The sequence below is a fragment of the Nyctereutes procyonoides genome, unplaced genomic scaffold, assembly GCF_905146905.1.
Source record: "Nyctereutes procyonoides isolate TBG_1078 unplaced genomic scaffold, NYPRO_anot_genome, whole genome shotgun sequence".
Taxonomy (NCBI): Eukaryota; Metazoa; Chordata; class Mammalia; order Carnivora; family Canidae; genus Nyctereutes; species Nyctereutes procyonoides.
This window is the reverse complement of record NW_026575131.1, coordinates 19,362,146-19,388,990: the sequence shown is the minus strand read 5'-3', so window position 1 is coordinate 19,388,990 and position 26,845 is coordinate 19,362,146. Positions and strand designations below refer to the sequence as shown.

The 26,845-nt window shown below is 37.4% G+C and overlaps 1 protein-coding gene across 2 annotated transcripts in view; it reads right to left on the bottom strand.

Moving 5' to 3' along the window:
• SHQ1 (SHQ1, H/ACA ribonucleoprotein assembly factor) overlaps positions 1–26,845 on the bottom strand; it is a 100,996-nt gene that overhangs the window by 41,835 nt on the left and 32,316 nt on the right. For both annotated transcript variants that reach the window (XM_055344272.1, XM_055344274.1), the window contains 4 exons: positions 25,377–25,531; positions 23,522–23,575; positions 20,932–21,055; positions 2,315–2,435 (listed from right to left, as the gene is read on the bottom strand). In XM_055344272.1, coding sequence (XP_055200247.1) covers positions 2,315–2,435; positions 20,932–21,055; positions 23,522–23,575; positions 25,377–25,531 — 454 coding nt within the window. The remainder of the gene's footprint in view (positions 1–2,314; positions 2,436–20,931; positions 21,056–23,521; positions 23,576–25,376; positions 25,532–26,845) is intronic.

Here is a 26,845-nt window from a genome sequence, read left to right as displayed (position 1 = left end):
TATGATGAAGGATGGCAGAGTTTTCCTTTTCAGAAAAATAATTTGTCATCTGTAACTTAGAATAAGCATACAGAACCTTCCATTTTGAAAATCTGTGAATATGTACTACAAGACACAGATATCACAAGGAAAAATAACTACACAGTATAGAGCAAAACTTAGGTTTTAACTGTTGCCCTAACTTCATTAATTCAATGTAAGAATGACTTTGCCACCCACATTCCAACAACTTTTTGCCAAAGTGAGTGTCTATAAAAATGAAATGCTGTTTTTTGTGCTCATTATAATTTAGCACTTGTCTGATATTTTAGATTATAGTCTTTAGTATTATCACCAAAAACATCAAGTAGAGATTAAGGAAAATACAGAACTATTTTAAAACATAAAAATAAAGAGCCAGATTTCACTGATACACTATAATGGAAAAGAAAGAAATCAGAAGGTAAAAGATGAAAATCATGAACATTAACTACAGTATAACTAATTTAAAGCCAAGACAGTTCACAGTAAAGATGATATTGGAAGGCTCAATTTTGTTGTATTTTAAAAATAAAGGATCAAATTAGAAAATTTAATAAAAATCAAGGAAATGAACAAATGTATTATTTCAAGGGAGAGAAAAAATAGCCAGGTTCAACCAGAGTTAAAATATAACACGCGAAGTGAAAAACAATACAGCCTATTTAGGGAAAAAAAAGTTATGGTCAAATTGGTAAAGTAGAAAAAATTTTTCCAAAGTAATCTGAAGAGTTCCTGCTGGTTTTCCTCTTCTGTCTCACTTCCCAATACATCATATCTCCTTGAAAAAATTACTATAACAATTATTAGGGACCTAAGAATTTCATTTCCTGCAACTTAAAACCAAGCGAAAAAGGATTTTTTTTAAGCACAAGGAGGTGTGCTAATCCCCACATGGACATGAGGGCACACACCCTTCTACTTTAATGAAACCTGATCTTCTCTCCAGTTAATAAGGAATGCCACAGAGAAAAGAGGCGCTCATAGAAATGGGATCCTCACACAAACCTCAATGCTCATTATGTGTTTATAAAATCCTCACCCTGAAGGGAACAAGAAAAACCTAAGCCCACACAAATAGAGTATTTCAATTTAATTTTATTATGAAAACAACAGGAAATGGCAGCAGGGTACTTGATAAGCTCAATTAGCAGGAGGATGAGATGAAGTGATGATGTGCCATGATGACCTCAGGGGTTAAAGATGCAATTTTCCATCTGGCGAAACTGAGATTTCCACCACAAACATCATCGCCACCTGCTGTATGGTAGTAGGCGTTAAGCTGAGCAGACCCTCAGCTTCTTACAGCACGTACAGCCTCAACTTTTTGTCTTATTTCACTCTGCAATATAACTGCTTCCCCAAGAACAAAGGCCAAATATAAATTCTATATAGTAGCTCACTTAAAACAGGCACTAAAGGTATAATAAAGCACTCCTTTACTAATCACAACGACAGGACAACCATCATGATTGTTTTTCTTCTAAGTCAAGAATGATACTGTGCCATCATTTTCTGGAGTACCTACGAAGCACTCCCACAAGACTCTATTTGTGTACTCTTAATTAATCGTCTTCTGCTATTGAAATGGATAATTTGGGTATAGCTGTTGACTCTCTTCACAAAATAAAAGTTCTCTGCCTTTTTATACTTCAAATGGTTCCCTGGGGGAGGCAATGGTAAACACTCTCGGTATAATCTCCCGTACCACGTGCAAGGAGCCCATTTGTGAGTGTTTGGTCCCTCAGATGCATGTGTTACCAAGAATCATGTTATTAAGTTTTGAAGGTTGTCTTTCTTATACTTTGAATAATGGATTCTGTAGCCAGAGATTAGCCAGTGGGGGGACAGCTCATAAGGTCTGTGTCGTATGATGTTTGCACAGGTGCCCACATGCACATGGGCACGTGCGCACGCGCGCACACACACATATACACACCACCCTCTAAATAATCTGCAGACACAAGTTGGGGTACCCAAGTATGAAACTTGACATTTAATATTGGACAGTCAATAGCACAGTAATGAATATTCACAACTGTCTGTGTGCATGCCTATTTTCTAGGCTAGAACCATGCTTCCCAATAAAATTAACTTTTCACCATCTATAACCTCCTTCCAAAGCAAATTCACCAAGCTCCTCATGTTGATGTTCTTTAATGTGTTTAGTAGCTAGATGGGGTTTCTTTATCATAACAACTTACCTCTCAGGCTTTTTCACTTGCTTCCTCCCAGATCAGGAGGCCTTTCAGAAATGGAAGCATGTAAAAAAATTCATAAGTAACTTGAAACTTACTTGGCTTTTTGAATCCACACACAGTAGTCTGAGATGTAGAGATCGTTCAGAATATAAGCAGGGTCGTTTTCCTGAAAAATTTTGTGAACATCCAGTAGACACTTTAAGACTGCACTTTTACCTAAAGGAAATTTTTTAATAATCAAGTCATTCTTAAGAAAAACATATCTGATTATCTTAAACTGAGAAATTCAGATACTGAGAAGTAATAAATGTACAATAGTTCAGAATCTTAACCATGTCTTTAGAATATTTAACATTCCTTTATCAGTAGTATGAAGCCCAAAGTTCTTTATTTCTTTCATTAAGAATTATGAGTAATCATTATGCTCTATTTCCATAGCTGATTAATTATGGTTACTATAAAAAACACTATGAAACACAACTAAGTACATTAAGCAAAAAAGAGGAATGTTCTCTTCACTAATATTTGAATGCATTGCAGTTTTAATTATAAAATATTCTTCTAATTCAAGCTTTCAAAACACCACAAAAAATTATATTCTGGTTTTTAAACTTCTTTATTTTTTATGTCAACATTTTTCGTTAAGGAATTATCTGGTACTAACTTAAATTTTTGCACCTTAAAGGACTGGAGAAAACACAGGCTGAAAACTAAAATATCATAGCACTCATTCAAAAATAAGCTGACAAAATCACTTGGAAAAAAGCCATCAAGTACTAAAGTCTTGTTCAATCTAACTACTTCCCCCTGATTATTAAATGAACCTAATTTTAATCCCAACGAAAGCCTACAAAAAGAACCTTTGACAGCTCAACAACAATTCCCTAGGTGTCCTGAACTTCATGACATTCCCTTAAATGTACTGACTATAAGGCAAATTACCAAATCTATAGTAGAACCACTTCCTTTGATCAGTAAAACACAGCATTTTCAGTTTAACAGTTTCATTCTTATCTTCATAGTCCCAAAACATAAAATACTGTATATTGATTTCCTAAAGATATTGGATGTGCTTTCGTCGACATTTCCCATTTGACTTTTAGACAAGATAAAAGAATCATGAGCTACATAACGACATCTCAAGGTGCCAAAATTGCTGCCACTAAAATTTTAACACAATTAACACTGAAAAATACATTTCAAAAGAGCAAGGACAAAAAAAAAAAAAAAAACCCACAAGAACTTATTTGAATGAATGAATGAATCACACAGTGACCACCTGCCTTACACCCTCTTAATTCCTCTCATCCCATGGCCTCATACACCAGGCCTGATGATTCTTCCTGGAAACACCCCTCACAGCTGTCCTTTTCCCCTACTCCCGGTGCAGCTATCCTCACCTGTACTCTGATTATCTCATGCATGGATAAGATCTTCCTCCTTCCTCACATTCCAGACTCTCTCCTTCTAGCCCTCTGACACACTTCTCTATGCACTACTTTCCTCAAGTCCCCTCCCAGCACATGCTTTCAAGGTCTTCTGTAACTGGCTCCCACACCCAGAGTGCCTGTTCTTCTCCACTCCACCTAATGCATCTTAGCCTGCCTTCAGGGCCTAGCCTAAGACTTCACCCTTCAGGAAGCCTGGGTTCACCTCCTAGTCTTCAGAGCTCTTTACTGAACCCTGCCAAGGGAAGAGGACAGAAAACAGCTGATCCTCCCTAGAGCTCCCCTGCTCATTTCACAGAAGCAGAACCTGGAGTTCAAGGTTGTAAAATACTCATAGGATCCCAATTCTAAACCTACTGGCTTGTAGCTAGCCACAGTACTACACTACCCACGTGTTCTCGGTGCATTCTGTCTATAGCACATTTTTATTATTTAGGAGTTAAAGATTAAGTTCAAAGCAGGGGCCATGCATTTTTTTAAAAATTTAACTATATAGCTTCTTCACGTGCAGATGGGGAAAATGCCAGTAAAAACCCCCACTGCTCAACTGGTTAAGGGAAACCAATACTTAGAAGGCCTAAAACTACATTTCGTTGTTAAGTCAAGGCCAGAACTGTGGATATTAGAGTGGCCCAGGTTAACAAGATCAAATGACTAGTGTGGACCCCCCGCAGCAAGCCTATTTTCATTGCAAAGTATGCAATGTTGAAGGCAGAGTTTGATGATAGGAGGCAAAAAAATAATCAAAACTCACTGAAGTGATATGATAAAACCAAGTTAGCCACGTTATCCCAAGTGAAAAAAATCAAGGGAGAACTAAGTGTAAGAATTTCTTGAACAGTTTTAATTGGCATAGAGAAGAAAATGTCAGGGCAAGCATATGTCAATCTCTCTCTCTCTCTGTTTCTCTCTCTTTTTCTCTTTTCAGGGCAGCGTCCAGGGAGAAGGAGTTTACTTTTATAACTACCAATTTCAACTTTTAAAAGTTAACCATAGATCTTTATTAAAAAAAAGAAAGAAAGAAAAAAAAACCCAACCACCAAAAAATAACCCCCACAAACAAAAAAGAAAACTGTGGACTTGAAACTTTCATAAGCCTCTCTATAGTGTGACACCCCAGAATACTGCCCCTCAAGATCACACACCTTACTAATGTAAGCCAGTTAATGGAAAATGCAGGATCTGGAGCAAGACCTCATAGCAAATAACTGAGTGAAGAGAAAGCGGAGATATGCTGGCTTGAAGGATGGTGCGAAAAGGACCACAAAGGAGACTTAAAATGGGGTGGGTTGGGGAACCATAGGAAAAGATCATTAGGTTGGAGCAGATGGCTCAAGCAGGGAAGTGGAGGGAGGAACAGATAAGTCAGGAGGAATCAGAGAGTGACAAGGGTTAGGGAGACAGGTGTTAAGAAGGATGAGGTATGAAGGCCTAAATGCAGTTTTCTAAATAGGAGGGTTTGGAAATAAGGTCGTATGCGTAATGAAAATCCAAGGCAACCATTACCCTAATGAAATTATATAGATTCCTTTAGCAGACATGCCTCAAGTAAGCTTGCCCCTTTGCTAAGCACCGCAAGCAAATCCACATCTTCACTATCATAAAAGAAAATAATATTAGAAATGTCAAAAATAATCAGTTTTTTAAATATAAAGAGGTTACATTGTATTTGTACCTTTTGACCCCTACTTCCTTAAAAAAAAAAAAAGACAAATACACAAAGGAAAAAAACCCTTAAATATATTTACACCCAAATGGTATTAACGTGTGTGTCTACATTCACTGAGAAAGTATATGAGCACCTGATGTGTGCCCAGCACTGTTTTACATGTGGGATTACAGTTACTTGCCCTTTGAACTTTCCTCTTTTCAAGATATCCCCACAGTAAATATTTATTTGTTTAACACAAAGTTAGACACACTCAGCTACACAGCCAACCCTCCAATATTGGCAAAGAATGCTAAAAAATTTTAATTCATATTTAAATTTTCTTTAAATTGTAGTTCTGAACAACCAAGAGGCAGTATTTAGATCAGGTAATTTTAGAAAAGCACATGCAAGGCAATTTTGAAAGGGAAAGTTGTGCGCTCTTGGAAAGCTGTGTTTTCACTTTATGTCTCATTCAAACCATTTTCACAGTATGCTATGTGACAAAAAAGGTACAAGATAACTTGGCTACTGGCAGCTGACAATCTAGAACAGTAAGTACATCTAAATCATCCTTTCCCCAACAATATGTATTGTTACCCCAAGGTCATACTTGGGTCTCTTTTGTTTCCACTAAATTACCATAGACAATTACAATAGCTACACAGCCAGGAGACTTGTGAGGCGCAGCAAGTTTTTTTAGTCTCTTTTGTACAGACTGCTCTTTCTCCCAGGTTGTTAACCACTTATCTAACAGCTATCAGCAGAGAAAAAAACTGGCCTTTCTCCAAGCTGTCACATGGCCAGTGGCCAGAAGCCTTCAGGGACTCAAAGTACCTGGCTCCTGTGAGGGCTTTATCCAGTCGTGGGCTGTCACATAGCATAGAGGTATAAAAAGCTGCTCAAGCCACATGTGAGAAAATTTTTTCTGCTCAAAGGCACTGGAGGAAAGTGACCATTTTCAACCAGTTTGCTGCCCGGTCCAAAAGCAGGAAAAAAGAAGGTGCCTTGCACAGTAACCACGGTAACTGTTTACACTATTACAATGTACTAACAGGCCTCTCCAAGAGTTAGGGATTCTCCAGATTGACATGGTCTTTCCTTAAGCCAACCATAACCATGCATGGAAGAAAGGCTTCTGGGACCAAGATCTCTTGTTCACTCATGAAGGCAATTTAAAATTAGTATCCTGTATTATAAATGACAAGTACCATGAATGTTTTACCTCAGGGAAAATGACTGTACAATAACAACAAAGAGAAACATAATGACAATATAAAGAAAAATATAGATGCCAGTAACAAGCAGGTGGGCAATAAACACTATTTAACACTTTCTCTGGCTACTCCTCCAGCTTTCCTTTAAAGAGAAGGCAAACTGGGATGCCTAGATGGTTCAGTTGGTAAGTGTCTGACTTTTGATCTCAGCTCAGGTCCTGATGTCAGGTTGTGAGTTCAAGCCCCATGTTGGATGCCATGCTAGTTAAAAAAAAAAGAGAGAGGTAGAGATGGTAAACTAGTAGCAGTGTTTTCCTATTCTGGACAGATGTGTCATTTCAGGCTACTAGAGCTCAAAACAGAGACAAGATTGAGCTATTTTATTTTATTTTTAAAGATTTTATTTATTTATCCATGAGAGATACAGAGAGAGAGAGAGAGAGAGAGAGAGAGAGAGAGGCAGAGACATAGGCATAGGCTCCCTGCAGGGAGCCCCATGCAGGACTCAATCACAGGACCCTGGGATCACAATCTGAGCTGAAGAAAATGCTCAATCACTGAGCTACCCAGGTGCTCTAAGACTGAGCTATTTTAAATCAGAATCCACTGGCTATTTGAATTTTTCCTATTAGCATATCAGGTTTGGCAATGTCTTACTGACAGACCAGCTCATACTTGGAAGCACTTAAGAAATGACTCCTATCACTAAGAGATGATCAGAATAATGGCTTTTTAAATTGTATTTATTTATTTACTTGTTTATTTATTTATTTAGCTGGCCTTTAGCCAGCAAAAATAACAACAACAATAATATAAACTGCTAAGTCCATATAATAAGAGCTAAGTTTCTTTCTTTCTTTCTTTCTTTTTTTTTTTTTTTTAAGAGCTAAGTTTCTATTCAACTACTGATACATTATAGCTGCTATATGGCTGTGGTTTTCTGGGTATCTAGTTCTATCCTTTAAAGTTTTGAGCTATGTAAGACAAGGAGCCAAAAAGAGTAAAGGAAAAAGACATAGTTATTCAGAATACCTGAAGGAAAGCACTGTTTGGTCTTTATTTATAAAATCAACTCGGGATCCTTGAGTGGCTCAGCGGTTTAGCGCCTGCCTTTGGCCCACGGCGCAATCCTGGAGTCTCGGGACTGAGTCCCAGGATCCAGTCCCATGTTGGGCTCCCAGCAGGAAGCCTACTTCTCCCTCCTCCTGTGTCTCTGCCTCTCTCTATGTCTCAAATAAATAAATAAATAAATATTTTTTTGAAAATCAACAACATAAAAGCCAACAATGCTATCATTTTAAGATGAGATATCAGATTTCTGGGATTTTGAGGAGACCACATGATCAGAAAGGATAACTTACTAATTACTTCTAACATTAATTTTCATAGATTAAACCATAGAAAGAGATGATAGGGTAATTGTGTCAAATTAATCAAAATTAAGAGAATCAAAGTGTGGTAATTTGCTTCAATACCAGGCTCTGTCAGGAAGTAGCTTAAAGTCATGTCCTTAACAATGAACACAAACATACATTAAATTCAGTTTTATGAAAGTTTTTCAAACCATCTCACTGTTTTATCCTCAAATTCCTCATAGGGGGGTAGCCCGGTGGTGCAGCGGTTTAGCGCCACCTGCAGCCTGGGGTTTGATCCTGGGGACCCTGGATCGAGTCCCACATCAGGCTCCCTGCATGGAGCCTGCTTCTCCCTCTGCCTGTGCCTCTGCCTCTCTCTCTCTCTCCGTGTGTGTCTCTATGAATAAATAAATAAAATTATAAAAAAAAAAATTCCTCATAGGGCTCTTTAGGCTCCTACATTTCAGAGCTGTAATAAGAATCACATATGAAGTAATTAAGAGTTACTATTTTGAACACAAATTTATGATCCTATATCGATTTTTAAATATTCTTAGTTATTAGAATTATGTATATTATTATTATAGCCACAAACAAAATTAACACAAAGCAAACATATACTTTGTAGATGTTCCCTTTGCCTGGAATGCAAGTCCAATCCTAAGTCACTATCAAGTCTCAAATTAGGCAGTACTGCTTCTAGTACTGATTCTCCCTCCAGCTGATAAGGGCTCTTTCAAAATGCCTGGCACACCCATCTAATATGGGAGTTTGTAGCTACCCACTTGCTCTGCACCAAGTACTTTCCACACATTACATCACTTAAGTCCACCAATTAGTTACTGCCTTCCTCACTTCATAGATGAGAAAAGGGAGGCTCAAGGATATGGAACTGGCCAAGATTACAGCTATGAAGCAACAGTCAGGATCCGAAAATAAGTCCATCTGCCTGCCTCCCAGCCACTGTGCAATAAATACTGTGTCAGTATCGATCATCTGGTGTGGCAAACTCCTGGAAAGGAAAGAACATAGTGGCTCTTCACCTTTTTTCCCTCATCTAGAACAATGTCTAGCAAATTGTAGGATCCTGTTCGGTAAGGCTGGCTGCTAATAAAGTCTGGAGTATAAAGACTAAGTTCAGAAACACTTGGTCAAACTGCTCAGTTAGTATCTAGTTATAACACCTGTGTGATCTATGAATTTACATTATTGTGTCATGACAAATGTAGAATATCCAATGTGTTTATACCTTCCTTTATCATATCTATTCCCTGAAAGAATGTAGTATGCCAACCTTTTTATATTATTACACCATCAAAAGTTCAAATAATGGATTTAACCCAAGGTTGCTATTTGCCTTTTGTGCTCTAACAGTACCTGCAAGGTTTGCTGGTTTAGAAGGACAGCCTTGACATTAACTCCATTTGCCTTAAAGTCAAAGTAGTGATTGCTTCAGTCTAGAAATATGTAGCAGGATGTCAACAAAACTGCATAATGGTAGTATAACTAATTTCAATTTCTTTTGAAGAGCTGGGCATCCAAATTTAAGACAGAACATTTAAAAACAAAAAACCCATTTATATATTAAGTACAAACGTAGAAAGCTTTAGAAGCTGAAGATTTATGGAAAAAATCTCTGGAAACAGTTGCAATCTAAACCTGGATTTTAAAAAAACAAAAAATAGGGGCACCTGGGTGGTGCATCCAATTCTTGATCTCAGTCAGGTCTTGATTTCAGGATTGTAAATTCAAACCTCCCATTGGGCTTTATGCTGGGTGTGGAGCCTACTTATAAATAATTAAATAAATGAATGAATGAATGAGTAAATGAATGAATGAATAAATATTTTAAAACAGTGTTTAAGATTAATTCTACAGGTACAATTTTACCTCAACTATTCTACCTTATGAAGACAGGATGTATCTCAATGCCTGGTAGCTCAACTTCAAGTAATTCATTTTAATGTTGTTTTAATTAAGACTATGAGATTGTTTTTCCAATAGGTATTACTTAATATTCACAGTTCTGACTCATTCTTTGGATTTCGAACTGGGAAAACTAAAATTGTGCATGAAGTCAGAAAGAAAAATATAGGAAGAAAGACAACTGGATTCCTCAAATGGCTCATAAAAGGAAAAAACCAACCCAGTCCAACCAGCCTTATGAGTCCCTTCTGACGCTTTGATACACTGATGAGTATGTCAAGGGAAAAAGAACCAACCTTTCTAAAATCCTCCCTGTATTACAGTGAGTGTGTCGTCACTGCTAAATGATGGGCACACTGATAAAATGGAGTTATGCTTCTTTACATTTTAATCATGAAATAAAAATTAAATAAAATTTAGTAAAAATGATTAAGTATCCACATCTACATGGAAGTTCAATGCGCGCTAAAAGGTTACATGAGAATTTTGATTATGAAATTAAGTTCTTGGAGTTCTGGTCCCAAATTCTAGAAGGCTAAAGAAAGATCATTAAAAAGTCATATTTACATAATCTTGGTGCAGTTCTAGCTGATTTCACTACAATGTAAAAATGGTAACAATTATAACTGTTCTGTGTGAAACAGTTATGCAGCCTGTGGTCAGTCATGGGGGACATGGGTCAGCTTGCTCCTGGTGTTTGATATTTAATCCAAATCTGTTTCCATGTGTCAACAGAGAGAGTAGATCTTTAGAACTCCTATGGAAGGTAATGAGACAATGACCAGGTAAACACTTTACAGATGACAAGGGAAGGAGGATAGCAGGTCAGACGGGATCCCACTTGCTTCCTTGCTACTGGTGAAGCATCTGCCCCCATATTCCTTCCCACTCCACACCCACCCACCGCGGGCACTCCAGTTCAGACCATATTACCTGCACCTAAACTACCTGTCTCCAGGTAAGAATAGCAGTTTCCTCTCTTGTCTGTGCCACTCATCTCACTCCTCAATGACTGTCCTGTGTTACTGCTGCATGAATGTGACTTTGTGAGCCCATCACAGATCAATACCACACATTGCAGCAGTACCTTCGTAAGTAAGGCCCAGTTTCTTCAGCAAGGCCCTGGAGACTCTCCACAATCCTGGCCCAACACACTATTCGTACCTTTTTCCCCACAATTCCCCTCTGCATCCCACACTTTCAGACAAACTAGAATACTGGCTATTTTGTGGACCTAACTCTAGCTGCTTCCTCTAGCCCCTTTTCCTTATCTTGTAGCTTTCTCAGGGAATACCTTCCTTCACTTCTTTTCTACATCCTACACATTCTTTAAGTAGTAACTACCACTAAGCCTCCCTCACTAGGCCCATGCTGTGTGCTTCTTCCTTATCAAGCCCTCATCTCTACTCAAAAGCACCCTATTGGGTTCACAGAGAGGTATGATACTGGAATCCTATGACCCATCCCCTACATTCTGACTAGGTTCTGGCTGAAGATAGTAGCACAAAGTAAGTGGGGAAAAAAGGTAAGGGATCTGCCTTGTTTTTGTGTTTTTGTGGGTTTAAAGATTTATTTTTTTATTGGTGTTCAATTGGCCAACGTACAGAATAACACCCAGTGGTCATCCAGTGAAATGCCCACCTCAGTGCCCACCACCCAGTCACCCCCACCCCCTGCCTTCCTCCCCTTCCACCACCCCTAGTTCGTTTCCCAGGGTTCGGAGTCTTCCATGTTCTGTCTCCCTTTCTGATATTTCCCACTTATTTTTTCTCCTTTCCCCTTTATTCCCTTTCACTATTTTTTATATTCCCCAAATGAATGAGGCCATATAATGTTTGTCCTCCTCTGATTGACTTATTTCACTCAGCATAATACCCTCCAGTTTGTTTTTAAGGTTTCTAGGCATAGCTACTCAAGTGATGCAAGATATAAGATATGTCCCACCTCCTTCTGCCATCTACTCCTGGAACCCATAAGGTTGAGGGTCAGTCTCAAGCTGGGACTGAAAGAGCAGAGATCTGGTGCAAGCCCTCAACGCAGCTGGAAACTGGCAGGTGTAAGAGGGTGTGAGAAAAACAGGCTGGCACTTGGAATGCTTAAGAGTCTAAATGAAAAACTTAGGACCCACACAGGTGGACTCTAACGTGCCATGGCTCTTAGGGTATTATTTACCACCTCTACTTCATTGTTAATACTTTCACTTTTGAAAAATCTTATCTTAAAGATCACTGCTTTCTAATTCTTTTTAAGTTCCCCAAATGTGCAATGCTACAGAACCACATAGCAACAACAGGCTACGGAATGGGGCATATGTGTATCCAGTTCACACAGGCCTCATTACTCCTGACTGTCTTAATCCCTGCCATTGTAACTCACTCACCTATTTGGACAAGAAGGCATCTCAATTCACTTCTCCTAATGTTGAGGAACCTACCCTTATGGGAACCAGCTAGATCAGCTACATCTTACCTACAAGGAGTAGAGGAAAAAGCTGAAATGATCCCCTTCAATACTGGCCAGTATTTGGGACACAAGGCAGCCAAAGACCTCTGCTCACTCATCAAAGTCTCCTAAAAACAGCCATAAGTGAACTAGCATAGATGTATTCCAATAAAGCTTTACTTGGACACTAAAATTTGAATTTCATATAAATTACATGTGTCATCAAACATATTTTGATTTTTCGTTCAACATTTAAAGACATAAAAAACATTTTTGGCTCATAGGTCATACAAGATGCCTTTGGATTTGGCCTGTGAGTCCAGTTAACTTCCTAAGGGACTTTCCTCTTTGTATCTTATAAATACTTATATTTTGTATCTTTCCTTCGTTTACCATTACTGCTACATAATAAACTCCTTAAATGCTAAGGCCAAGTCATATATATTCCTGTAACTCTTTGCTGATACTGTTATGATGCCTTAGAGAGAGAAGGGATTTGATTTATGTATGTTGCATAAGTGTCTCCAGCTTGTTATTTTTCAGTATTAATTCCTATTTAAAGGAACTCTAAAATGCAAGAATATAATTCTTCCATGTTTTCTAGATAACATATGAAGTACTATTCAATGAATTTCATCTAGGCCTGACTCTATTACTATGATTAGGGTCAAATAAAATGGTTCCTCTTTGTTCTCCCAGATTTGTCTTAAATATATACAATTTTCTGCCTTTATCCTCCTTAAAAGAAGCAAACTTAAAGTTACTTCCTTGAAAATTCAAATGAATAAAAACTATCTCAAAACTGACTTTAAATTTATTAAACAAGGCACTAACTATAGAAAATAATTTTAAGCCATAGTTTGATAACCATGTAACTAACCTGGTTTTCCACACTGCTCAGCTCCAAAACTGCAGAAATTACAAAATTTATCTTAAATAGTATTAGAAATATAATACAGATTTCAATTGACTATATCTGAGTAAATATTTATGAGATCAGTTGATTTTTTTGAGCTATACCCACCAGTAAACATTACTATATAACTCAAATTTGCAAAGAACACTAACATAAATATTTCAAGTGATTTTTTTTTGGTAGCAGAATAACCATAGGCTCTTAATCATCTGTGACAATTAAAAGGCAATTTATTATCTGTAAACCATACAGGAAATGCTGCCCCCTACAGAGTATTTTAAAACAACAACGATGGTTTTACATAAATGCAACCCAGACTTACCATGAGAGCAACTTTTTAAAAATTCTAGTGATTAACAGTACTTAGTGGTTAACAGGATTATTGGAGGAAAAAGGAATTCTATAAAGATGACTGGAATTTTATTTACCCTCACCTTTGTGTTTATGCTCATATACAATATCCTTCTATACATAAGAGTGTATGTATAAACCCACAAAGGCTCCAAGGACAAACAATATTGATAAATAGAAAGAATGTGCCAATTTAAGAGACTGGAAAACACAAATTTCGGCTCCGAGGAAGACACTAATCAGAAATTTGCTTCGCCACATGGCAGGACAATCCAGGGAGAGAGAAAGAACAAGGATCAGTTCCGTCGTGACCACACAGCAGAGCCCTATCCTCCTCTTACCCATCTCAGCTGCAGCACACATGCTCTGGAGCTCTGAAGCCCTTGGTTTCTGGATCAGCTGGTACTCAAGTGGTTAGCAGAAACAGGCACAAATGGCACTTCAATATTTTATTTGAATTCCATGCTATTTAAATTTCCTGAAAGCACTAGGACTGCTCCATTCTTAGAAACATTTTAATTGGAATGGGGAATTGACTAGGAAATAAAAAGCTCAAGAACAATTCAGGAGAGGAAGAGAACATAAAGTAAGAATTTCCTCCTGGATAGGGGAAGGGAATAAAGTGATAATCATGAAGAAGTAGAGAAACCAATTCTGGTGAACCAGTTAACTCAGATAGGAAAGGGAACTAGATTTAGAGGCTGTAAGGCAAGTCTCAGGATCAGAGAGTCTATCAACTTGAAATAATCGCTGATGAAACCACACTATTCTATGAACTTCTTCACACTGTTCACTCATAATATTTAGAATACTTCCCTCCATTCTACTGTATCTAAATACCACTCATTCTTCAAGTCCCAATTCAAATCTCATGCCTTAAATGAAGCTTTCTCTGATTCCTATTGAAACAGCCCTTCTTTTTTAAACTATTTCATCCACATTTCATGTACCATACTTAACCACCATCTACCATGTATTTTGTTTTTGATGGATATCTTAGCTCCTCTATGAGCACGTATACTCCCCAAATACAGTACACAAATCTAATTCATCTTTCTGCAGCTCTCTGTATTTACAAGGTACTCCACACATAATAAATCACATTTTTGTGGGTACTGACAAAATACCTGTTGAATGGATAAATACATGAACTCATCAACCAATTAATAATTACTTTAGAATAACAGGAAACAGGAGTAGGAACTGAGAATCAAAAGTCAAATAAGGTAGAGGCTCCATTCCGTAGGAGGTTACATGTTTTAAATGACAACATGAAGGCAAGCCCATTACCCTGACTTTACACTTTCATTCAATGTATTTCTTCTGTGAACTACTAATCACAATAGCAATTAAAAAAAAATCCTAGGGATCCCTGGGTGGCGCAGCGGTTTAGCGCCTGCCTTTGGCCCAGGGCGCGATCCTGGAGACCCGGGATCGAATCCCACGTCAGGCTCCCAGTGCATGGAGCCTGCTTCTCCCTCTGCCTGTGTCTCTGCCTCTCTCTCTCTGTGTGACTGTCATAAATAAATAAAAATTAAAAAAAATCCTAATATTTGTATAATTCCATACCACCCCTACGAGAATCTTAAGCTCCCTGAGTGCATGAGCCACAGTTCCCCTATTCACGAGTATACCTCCAGACCTAGCTCAGCACCTTGACATAGTAAGTGCTCAACATTGGCAAGTAGCTTGCAAAATAATTTTACATAATGTATTTGAGGAGTAAAAATTAGAAAGTCTAACAGTTCTTTAAAATGTCCATAATAGGAAACTCATAAAAATTAAATACAAAATGGGGTACCTGGGTGGCTCAGTTGATTGACCATTCAACTCTTGATTTCAGCTCAGGCCAGCATCTCAGGATCATAAGATTGAGCCTGGTACTGAGCTCTGTACTGAGCATGGAGCCTGCTTGAGATTCTCTCTCCCCTTCTCCCTCTGCCTCTCACCAACTCCTCCCCAAACCTTGCTGATGCAGGAGCTTACAGTCTCAATCAATCAATCAATAAATGAATGAATGAATGAATGAATGAATGAATGAATGAATAAATAAATAAATATTAAATACTGTCAGATAAATATCAACATTGGAAAATCCTAGTGATTTCATCTTTTAGTTTTCAAATTGGGAGTAATTTCTATAACTCAATGAAGCACTTGCTAAACTGACTTTGGGCTAAATAGAATTTAAGTGGTAAAAACCAATTCATCTCTAAGGGCGCATCAGAACTCAGAGTTCACACAATACACTTGCCATACCCCAATTTCTTGGACAATCATTTTTGTTAAAGAAAAAGAGCAGCCCCAAGCCCTGTCCTACGACTCTTGTCTTTCACATGGACTGAGATTATAGCTATCTACAGAAGGATCAAATAAGGCAGTCATTTCTGAAAAACTGATTGTTAAGCCCAATAAACACTAATATGTAAGGGCTATTAATTATAGGAAAAAACACTTTTTAGTTGATAACAAGAACTAATCTCATGAAGGCTGTTCCTAGAGTTATAGCCCACCATGGAGCTAACTAGGCATCAGACCTCAAACTTTTATAGAAAGGTAAGTTTCTGTTAGCCTTCAAAACAAAACAGAACTGGAAGGCCTGGCTGGCTCGGTTGGTATAGGATGGGACTCTTAATCTCAGGGGTTTGAGTCCAAACCCCATGCTGGGGAGAGATTACTTAAAAATAAAATCTTTAAAAAAACAAAACAATGGGCAGCCTGGGTGGCTCAGTGGTTTAGCACCGCCTTCAGGCCAGGGTGTGATTCTGGAGACCTGGGATTGAGGCCCACCTACGTCCCGCTCTCCGCTTCTCCCTCTGCTGTGTCTCTGCCTCTCTCTCTGTCTCTCATGAATAAATAAATTTAGAAATCGTTAAAAAAAAAAAAGGACAAAAAAAACCCTGATTTCAAACATATGTTTTCATCAGCCAAAAAATCTATATAACTGTCTGAACAAGAATTACAAGGTTTCCACAAAATGGTGAATATACTTAAATTTAAAGCATTGAATTATAGTGGTTAAGAGCCCACACTTAAAAAAACCAAAAAGCTTTTTATGAAGGCAAATCATGTGCAAAAGGAGACCACAGGATGGTGAGCTGCCACATATGCATCACCAGCTTCACACAGGTACCAACTTGTGGCCAACCTGGCCACACCTGGCCCACTTCCCCCCAAGACCTCTGGGATATTCTAAAATAAACCCCAGGCTTCCTATAATTTCATTTACAACTATTTCCACACTTCAAAAGGCACAAACTTTTGAGTCCAACAGACCTGGTGTCAAATCCAGGCTCTACCAACAAATAGCTTTGTGACCCTGGACAAGTGACTGAACTTCTCTGAGCCTGTCTTCTACCTGCCAAATGGGAAAAGTAATCCTGCCTTTCCAGGATTACAGACGAAATGAGATAAGGCATCTAAAGTATGGAACCTAGCACTGGCCCACAGGAAAGAGTTACTGTGGCAACTGTGGTTATTATTACTGTACTAGCAGAGTAAACCAAGATTCTTTCTGACTCATTTCCAATAGCCCCACAAAGGACAAAGCAAATAGCAAGTATATGTATATATTAAAAAAAGACGCTAACCTCTCTATGCTAAATTTAGACTAACAAAACACTGATGATTTACGACCCCCTGGCCCAACACTGATCCCCAGGAGTTTAAGGCAAAGAGGTCGAGAATAATCTCTCTGGCTAAGACTGTAGTACTATGGATTTCAACCATCCTCCATGGGAGAGGGGAAGAATTACTTTCCTGTCAACCTAAACCAAGAGAAAGGGAGTTTTTTTTTTTTAAAGATTTATTTATTTATTTATTTATTTATTTATTTATTTATCATAGACAGAGAGAGAGAGAGAGAGAGAGAGAGAGAGAGAGAGAGAGAGAGAGAGAGAGAGGCGCAGACACACAGGAGGGAGAAGCAGGCTCCATGCTGGGAGCCCGACGTAGGACCCGATCCCGGGACTCCAGGATCGCGCCCTGGGCCAAAGGCAGGCACCAAACCACTGAGCCTGAGAAAGGGAGTTTTAAGAGGGGCCTTAGACAGTGTAACCTACCACCTCTGGCAATTGTAGGGTACAAAGATTGGTATCTGCCCCACACCTGATAAAAGCCCCCTATCGAGAAGCAGGAATAGGTAGCCTGTGGTGGCTATGTAGAAAGAAGCCTGCTCTGGAAGCAAATGGTACTTCCTGCAATAGCAAAGAGGAGCCTCCTCTCCCCGGTGCTGGCTTCCCAACCTGAGGCAGCCCCGAGATGGGAAAGGGAAGATTTACTTTTTTAATCAAGTTCAAAGAGGACATTTTAAGTACTTAAAAGAGACCCCCATAATTTAAAGTGATATAAAAATTTACAGAATATCTATTATATAAGATAGGTATGTATGTGATATGATATTTATAGGATATATATTCCATCCAGAAACAATAAAAGAACAGAAAGAATGAGTTCAAAGGGAGAACTGAGAGAAAAAAATTAAGTTGTTTCCCATGATGTTCAGCACCTTCAATATAATAGTTACATTATATGTTCAAAAGCTGAGCAAGAGCAGAGTGAGGAATGTCATCATAAAGATTAATGAAATGCAGATATTAGTACGAATAATAAACTGTATGAGTGTATAATCAAATATTAAACTATGCCACTTCTAAACAGAATAAAATTTCAAGGCATATTAGAAAAGCTGTTCTCTTTTCATCTCTTTTTTCACTTATTTTCAGTGAGTAACCACAGCTAAGTGATGCTCTCATCAAGGATTCTACCCACGTCTTCCCAAAAGAATGGAACAGGGGGAGGAAGTGAAAGTTGCTCAAGACACAGGACAGAAACAAAAAACAGGGATGATCATGTGGCCTAAGGTTACTGATCAGGGACAGAAACTCCATGCACAAGTACTGTGTTAAGCACTAAAATAGTCCTTAAAGGGGCAAAGCAGGTTTTCTGCCCTTAAAGGAATTTGGAATAGACATATAGCGACAGTGAGAGATCAATGTACACTGTCCCCACAGAGGTAGAGAAGTGGTGGGAGAAGTAACACAAGTGGTGGGAGAAGTAACACTAACTCAAAGCCCGGGAAAGAATTCTTGTGAAGGCTCCTGTGAAGTCAAGGCAAAGCAAATTCATGGTTCTTTTAAAAACTCAGATCTTAAAATAAAATGAAAACTCAGATCTTAGTCAATCTATTATAATGAAATATTCTATAGATTCTGAAGTCTTGATACATTGGTTTTGAAAGCTCCTTCCAATTATGATCAATATTTCTTAAGGGGGAGAGTTACTTGTTACTTTCAAACTATGGAAGCACTGAACTGACCTTTCTCACAAAAAGTGTGATCACATGATTACACTTTGAATTAAAAGTAGGCACAAATACATTCTTGGAAAATACTGAATTCTACAGAACTACCCCTGCTTCAATTACAGGGTATCTAAACAAAACGAGATTCTTCAAAAGCAAAAATGGCATCCCTGTGCCATCCACCTATACCAACACAGCTTACGACCCACATCCAGAGCTTGTCCTCCCCATAGCTTATGGTATGAATTCTAGACAACCCAACTCTCTGTTTCAGCACTAACTAACCATGACCCAAATTAGCCTCAGAACATGCTTTGTACAGTTTACAGAGACTTCAGATTCTTTTGCAACAGACAGACCTCTGGTGTGTTACCTAAGGTTTGACGTTGCTACCAAGACACAGCTGATAAAAAGTCAAAAGTGATAATGATGAAAAGTCAAGTCTCAATTTCAATTCTCACCTACTAAACTGTTTGAGTAATTGATTACCACGTAATAAGTCAATGCAATCAAATTTATTTCTGGTTATGCAATCACAGAACTGATTACTTTTCAAATGAAAATCCAGAGAACTAGATTAGTTCCCAGAATAAAAAGCAGCAACCATGTGCATGAGTGTGTGCACACTTGCACACGCACGTACACACACACACACACACACACAAAACTGGGTTTTGCCAGTTTTCCATCTGGAAACCATGATGTAACAGGATAATCGCAAACTCATTCTCACTATATAAATCTGTGAATAATGAGCAGATCATCTAACACGACTTAAACAAAAAATTAATTATGATGACATGTAACTCAAGTTCCACAGTCATTTATAATAGGTTGATTTTCCAGGGCAATGTTTTGCAACTCAAGAAATATCTTAGAAGACAAGAAGAAATAACAGGAGAAAAACCAAAGCAGTTTCTTTCCCACCAATAAGATCGATTTTTCAAAGGTAGTAGCTCTGCAATCTTATGAACAATTCTTCAAAACAAAATACAGCCACCCTAATCCAAGTGGATTACTAAAAAAGGTATCTTTCATTTAACTATAATTCATTTTTAGAATTATTATCTGCCTTAAAAGAATCTACTTCAAATATGATTTTTCCCCCCAGGACAAGAAGGTGATAGGTTACACAAAAGTCAAAGAAAAACATAGGTATACTTCTAGAAGGGGACAAAACATTAGAGATGGGATTCTTCCTCTTAAGCCAATGATGTTACCTGGGTGATAAAGGGAAGGGCTTCCTTACTTTCCCTTCTTATCCTGAAGTCTGAAAACTAAGCCCCAGAAGTATCTTAATCTAAGGACAAAGGAGCAACAGACTCCCCAGGGAAGAATATAAGAAATGACCATAAAGGATGGAAAGTGACTTTTAAATAAATGTGCCAGAACTAATCCATACAAATGGATGCCACACCTTCAAAGTCATTACCTTGGAAATTATATACTTCATCCAATGATGCTGTTAGTCACTTTGGAATTTGTTTCAGAGCTCAACATTTTCCACATCCTTAAAACTAGCAAATATTTGTCTTTTCCAGGTTAGATATGGCAATAGTCAAAAGTCCTCAGAGTAAATGTGTTTTCTTTGGAAAGCCTTTCCTGACATCCCAAGTCCGGGTTCTGTGTCTCCTCCCAGTGATCACTATGTCCCTGGACAGAGTGCTTTTCACTCTATAATGGAATTGCTTACTTATTTGTCATCTGACCCCCTGGGAAAACTGTAAACTGCATAAAAACAGGGAATATATCTTATTATTACTATTATACCCACAATCCTAGTGTAATGCCTAGAAAACTGCAGACATCCAAGAAATAAAGAATGATGCAATCCACTATACTACAAACTGGTTTGGAATACTATGTGAACCTTCTCCACCAACCCTTCCAGCATCTCTCAGGAAAGAGTACCACACCTCACTGCGTGATTATATATTTACAGAGAGGAATTATTACTTTATATACCTGAGGGGGGAGAAGTGATTGAATTTGATGATTTTCATTACTCATTTATGCAGAGAAAAGCAAAACTCACAACATCCTCACTGGCTAAAAACATAACTTTTCCACTCTCAAATTTGCAAGCACAAGAATATCTTTATCTTACCCAGTTGCAATATCTTTATAGTGTCTCTGTAGGCTTTCATCACCAGCTTGAAGTGGCGATAAAGTGGGTAGCACAAAACTCTTCTTCCAAAAGACACAAGGATTTCATGAACATTGGTCCAAGTCTGTGAAGCAGAGTTTAAATAAGTAATCATTTCCATATTATATAAACAAAAGGACACCAAGTAATATGAAACTACTCTCAATTAAAAACTCTAAGTTTGGATCACCATGAAGCCACGCAAGAGAGAAATACAAAACCATGAAATGAGATTCTTTTTGTATACCTTACATTAAAACACTTAATTGCAGTCTTTGTAATTTCTCATACTTTATCAAGATATCACAAATGCTCCCCAAAAATCACATATGCAGCAGGAAAGTTTTAGAAAGTCTTTTAAGAATTACAAATATGAATCTAAAACACATGGCACTAACAAAATGCAGATGCACATAAAAGACACTGTTAAATAATATACGTTTCATATTTTTGTCCTTTACGACTATTCAAGATAGTGTAGATGAAAGATGTGGAACTCCAGTGAAGTGCATTCGCAGTCTCCTTCCTCTCCCTCTTCTACTCTTTTTTTTAGTGCTTCGGGCATAAGTAATACTTGGTAAATACATGGTATTTACTTGAGTAATTTGCTTTCACTTATCAAAGTGAAAAGTGACTTCTTGAAAAAAAGTATTTTATATTGAATAGTACCAAACTGAAACCATCAGCAATTCAAAACTTACTGATATCACTTTGTACAAAATTGTTTATTGGATTTTGAGTAAAACTGTAACCGGTATATAAAACTTAAAATATAAAAAGTAAAACTAAGAGAGAATAATTTCCATGTATGTTAATCCTTAACAAATGAGAGATCTGGTTGAGAATATAGAGTACCTGACAAAGAACAGTTTATAGCTAAAAAGAATTATAAACATTTTTAAAATTCTACCAAAAACTAAATACTTTAATAAGTTTCACATAGCTTTTTATATCTCTGGCAATTCTAAGTTATCTCAAAAACAATAAAAATTTCAAAGTAAAATCATGAATAAGTGAATTTATTCAAGAGATTTTAATAACCGAGCTATGAAATTATTTAGTCACCAACTACTTTATTTTCAACCTAAGTAACCAAAGCAATCATTAAAAAACCAGTTTTTCCATTATATGCTGATCACAGAAATAAGAGGAACCCAAGTGAAATCTAGAGAGCAATGCTCCTCCATCTGTAATATGCATATGAATCCCTGGAGACCTTGCTACAGTTTCTGCTTCAGTGGGTCTGGACTGAGATTCTGTCTTTCTAACGAGCTCCCAGCCAAGGATGCTGGTTGATCCACTGGTTCATGGAACATTCTTTGGAGTAGCAAAATTTTCTGACAGAGCTGAATGTCTCAATTCCTGTTCAAGTCTTATCTATTATTTGAATAAAGTGATGCCATGAAACAGCCCTGGATTTTACAATTTAACCATCTCTGTACCTAGGATTTAAAGTGGAAAAAAAAATAGTACTTAATTGATGAAGCAATTATCAGTTATTTAAATTGACACTTCTTTTAAATGCTAGCTTTTCTTCCTTCCTTTCTTTTTTTACATAATCTCTACACCCAACATGGGGCTGGAACTGACGATCCCAAGATCATGGTCATATGCTCCACCAAATAAGCCAGCCTGGTACTTCCCTAAAATGACACTTTCTCAAAGTTCCTATTTATTATTCAATTTTATTTCTTTTTTAAGATTGTATTTATTTATTCATGAGAGACACAGAGAGAGAGGCAGAGACACAGGCAGAGGGAGAAGTAGGCTCCATGCAGGAAACCTGATATGGGACTTGATTCCGGGTCTCCAGGATCATATCCTGGGCTGAAGGCAGTGCTAAACCACTGAGCCACCCAGGCTGCCGTAAAGTTCCTATTTAAATTACTGTTTTGGTGTTCAACAATTTGTTCAGAGCTAGTACATTTTAAAATCTCATCTTTTGATAAGACTTACACAACTATTTTCTAGGAAAGAGATATAAAAACAATGATTACTAGGAGAGTTATCAGCTCTGACCATACTAATTGTAGGACCTAAGATAAGATATTTAAACTATATGATCTAAGTTTCCTCATCTGTAAAATAGAAGTAATACTTATCTTACAGACTTATTAGAAGGAAAAGGAGACATAATATATATAAAATGCTTAGCACAGTCCTGATGGTCAGGAAATGGCAGCTAGTAGAACTATCACCTAGGTTTGATACCCAACTTTGAGCTCTGAGCCAAAATATATGCCAACTTACAAACATGCTCTAACTCCACCATACTTGTTCCCCCAACAGACTACATGTGATTCTTCCTCCAAAGGGTATTCTCCTCCTCCCAAATTCCACAACACCTTCCCTAGCTTCCTTTGTATACTATGATTAGTGGAAGAGTTACAAATGCAATCAGAATTTTATTAAAGATGGGGGAAATTTTGTAAAATAAAGTTTCCACTTTTAGAAGTTAAGGAATTGCTTGAATTACACCCAAAATGAACTATTGGCAAAAGAAAAATAACTTTTTAAATAAAATCTAAAAAATTACAACTGAAAATCATACCTCAAACCAGCAGAGTGTGGAACTCAGTTTTCTAATATTCCATGCAGATTCAACCTTTATTTGTTTTGGAGAAAAGAGTACTGTCATTTTAAAGGTAAAGTCATTCTAAAATAAAGCAAATATACCCATTTATTCAACTAGTTTCTCAGGAGCATTCACATACGTAAGAACTGAGAAGTGTCCATGACTGGAAACAAATAATTGCTTTGCAGTAGCTATCAAAGGCACGTTTCTGCCTACTTTCCTTGGGATTTCACAAAGTAAAGCTTTTCCAATGATAAGAGTACCAGAACATAAGAGCAAATAAGCAGGGGCTTTGAAACTAAAAATTAAAGCAAAGCAAGTCTTGCTCAATTTCTGTCCTTCTCAACTAAGTTACTTGCCTCCCAAACATTCTATAAATAATCTGCCAAAGGACTCAGAGATAATGCTCAAGTGCTGACTGAGGCACTTAAAAAGCTGCTCAAGAATGTGGCCTTTCAGAAAATGCTTATGAGAGAGTAAGTACATTCTAGAGAAGGTCTTGAAGTTGCAAGACTTCATGATGTCAAATATGAGACTAAAAGAATCAAAAATGGCAAATTTTATCGAGCATAACTAAACACTCTCACTCATCTCCTTAAGCAATAATGTGAAGTACTTTCTTTGTCAAAGAACATTTTTTTTTCAATTATAGTATCCTTAAAAGATGAGTGGAAACAAAAAACATTTCCAGCTATATTATGCCCTTAATACATTCATTAATATTCATTTTGGAGTCAAATGCAAATCTCAAGAGTCACCTTTGAAGTTTTCAGAATAATAACAACAGAAAATTTGGACATATCAAATTCTAATCCTATACACTAATGCTATGATGTTGAGAAAAGCAGATTAAGTAATATACATCATGACCCAATTTAAATACACATACACACAAGTACACAATAAAAAACTGGAAGGGAGGTATCTCCTTGTAACACTAGTTATTTCTGATTGGCTGAGATTACAGGAAATTTTAATTATTTTCTTCATATGTATATTTTTCCTTTTATGCTGATATGAATTATCTGTGTAATTTGTAAAAAAGGAAAGCATATGCTCAGCTGGAAAATAACCCTTGAGCAAGTACAATTATAAACAGCTGCAGGGGCACATTAACTGGAAAGACTTTTTTTGGCTTTCCAACCTTTTTTAATCATACAATCACTGATACAGGTAAGGGGGAAGTTTAGCTCTTCATTTACAAATCAAATGTGGATTAAGAAGAGAGAGAACAAATTTTATATTATTTTTAAAAAGATCATTTAAGAAATAATGTACTTCATAAAAGGTTTTACTTTTTACAAGATTTCTTTTGATAGCAAAAAAGACGTGATTCAAGTTTTTAAAAATGTGATTTACATAGAATTTTCTCAGAAGCAAATCTACCATATAAATTAAAGGACATCTGTGGAAAAATGCTCAGATTCCCTTTTTTTGTAAAATGCTATACCTTGTGTCTGCTAATGGGACAGCTTGGACAGAGGCTATAAACAGATATGGTAAAGTTTACCTCTTGTCAATGTCAAGTGTCATGTGGAAACAGCTCTTTTCTTTGGACAAGCCATCTCCCAAGAGATAATCTTTCTCTACCCTCAGCTTTCTTGCCTTGCTCTACTTGGTAGACACTGATACCCAGAGAGAAGAAAAAAGATCAAGCAAGCATTATGCGTTCACATTGGTACTCACCACTGACACACACATGCAGCTCTGCCAGGAGCATCCCCTGAATTACTAATCACAATGGCTCCTACTCTCGACAGGAGGAGTGATGCCTCACAGTTTATTTAGTCTGGTCACTTAAGCCAACATGCATAGACATACGTGCACTTACATTCCTCTCTCCTTCAGTGACACAAGTTTCATAGCAATATGCCAGCAAGATATCAATCAAACCGTAGTATACTTGGCGATGAGCTCTCTTGTCCAGTAGGTAAGATTTATTGACAAATTTTCGCAGCTGGTATTTCTCTTCTTCAGAAAAAGATACTAGGGGGAAAAATGCATTTCAAAATTAAATGTTCCATTCAGTTTTGTAAAACCCCCAGTGTGAAGGATTTGTCAAAATTAGAACTTCGATTATAGAAACTGAAGAGTTGTTTAACTCTGAATATAGAGAGAACTTTTAAATTAGACTTCACAGTTTTATTAAGGGCTGTGTATCTGCTCAAACCCTAAGTAGAGCTAAGTAAAGGAGAAATGTCTAAATATCTATTCCTTATTTCCAGGATCCCGCTTTTGGCTATACTCTCCTGTATTCAAGTCATCTAAATCCTGGAGCTACTTACTTTAAAATAAAAAGACAGTATAAGAACAGAAAAAATAATAGCCAAATAAAGCACTCCATAAATACCCATTATCCATTTTGAAAGTTCTAAACAAAGAAATAGGAATATTCCCACATTATAGTCAACGTTAAGGGCAAAGTACTTATTGATATTCTTCATACACAGGAACAAAGTGTTACATCACACATATTTGAAGAGGGAAGATGGTTCTTTTCGACAGTGTCTTTTCTTCTTTGGCTTGTCACCCTGTTTCCATCTTCACTGTCAGCCTTGCCCACACTAATAACCTAGTATATATCATTTCATATTTTCTCTATTATATAATGCTATACAGACACAAAAACATATCAAGGGAATTTATATCTCCCCCCCCCCATGCACCCCGCCAAAGAATTCGATTATTTTTCTCCATCTAGCCTACCTCACTCAGTATTTCTGGCAAATCTCTCCAAGTCAATTGGCACTTAGCTAATTTTTGTAAAGGAGTAGAATATTCCACGGTGTAGTATGCTCTATCCAACCACTCCCCCTACTGATGGGCATCCACTATGCTTCCAGTTCTCTGCCCCTGTTAATGACACTGCATAAATGTCCGTAGCACATGTCCCTGGATACTGGAAGCTTTATTTCTGATAGTAAATTCCCAAGAGTAGATTCACTGAGCTAAAAAGTGCATCTGTTTTTTAAAAATACTTCATTTAAAGACTACAACTCTCCTTCTTTTCAATGGTCATGGATACAAGTTCTCTTTCCTACACACATCCCTCACACTCAGCAATAAATGTAAGAGCTTCTCCTACTCATTTCCAGTTTAACAGATAGGAAGTATCCATGGTAGGAAAAATTCTAAGATGAGACCCACTGAGTCCCATCGCTTGAATGTGGGCAGAACCTGTGACTTGCTTCTATCAAAAAGAATATGGCAATGGTGATGGGATAGTCACTGTCATGATTATGTCTCATTAAGAGCAGACTGGAGCCAGAGGCTTGCTGATGGTTTTGAAGAAATACGATG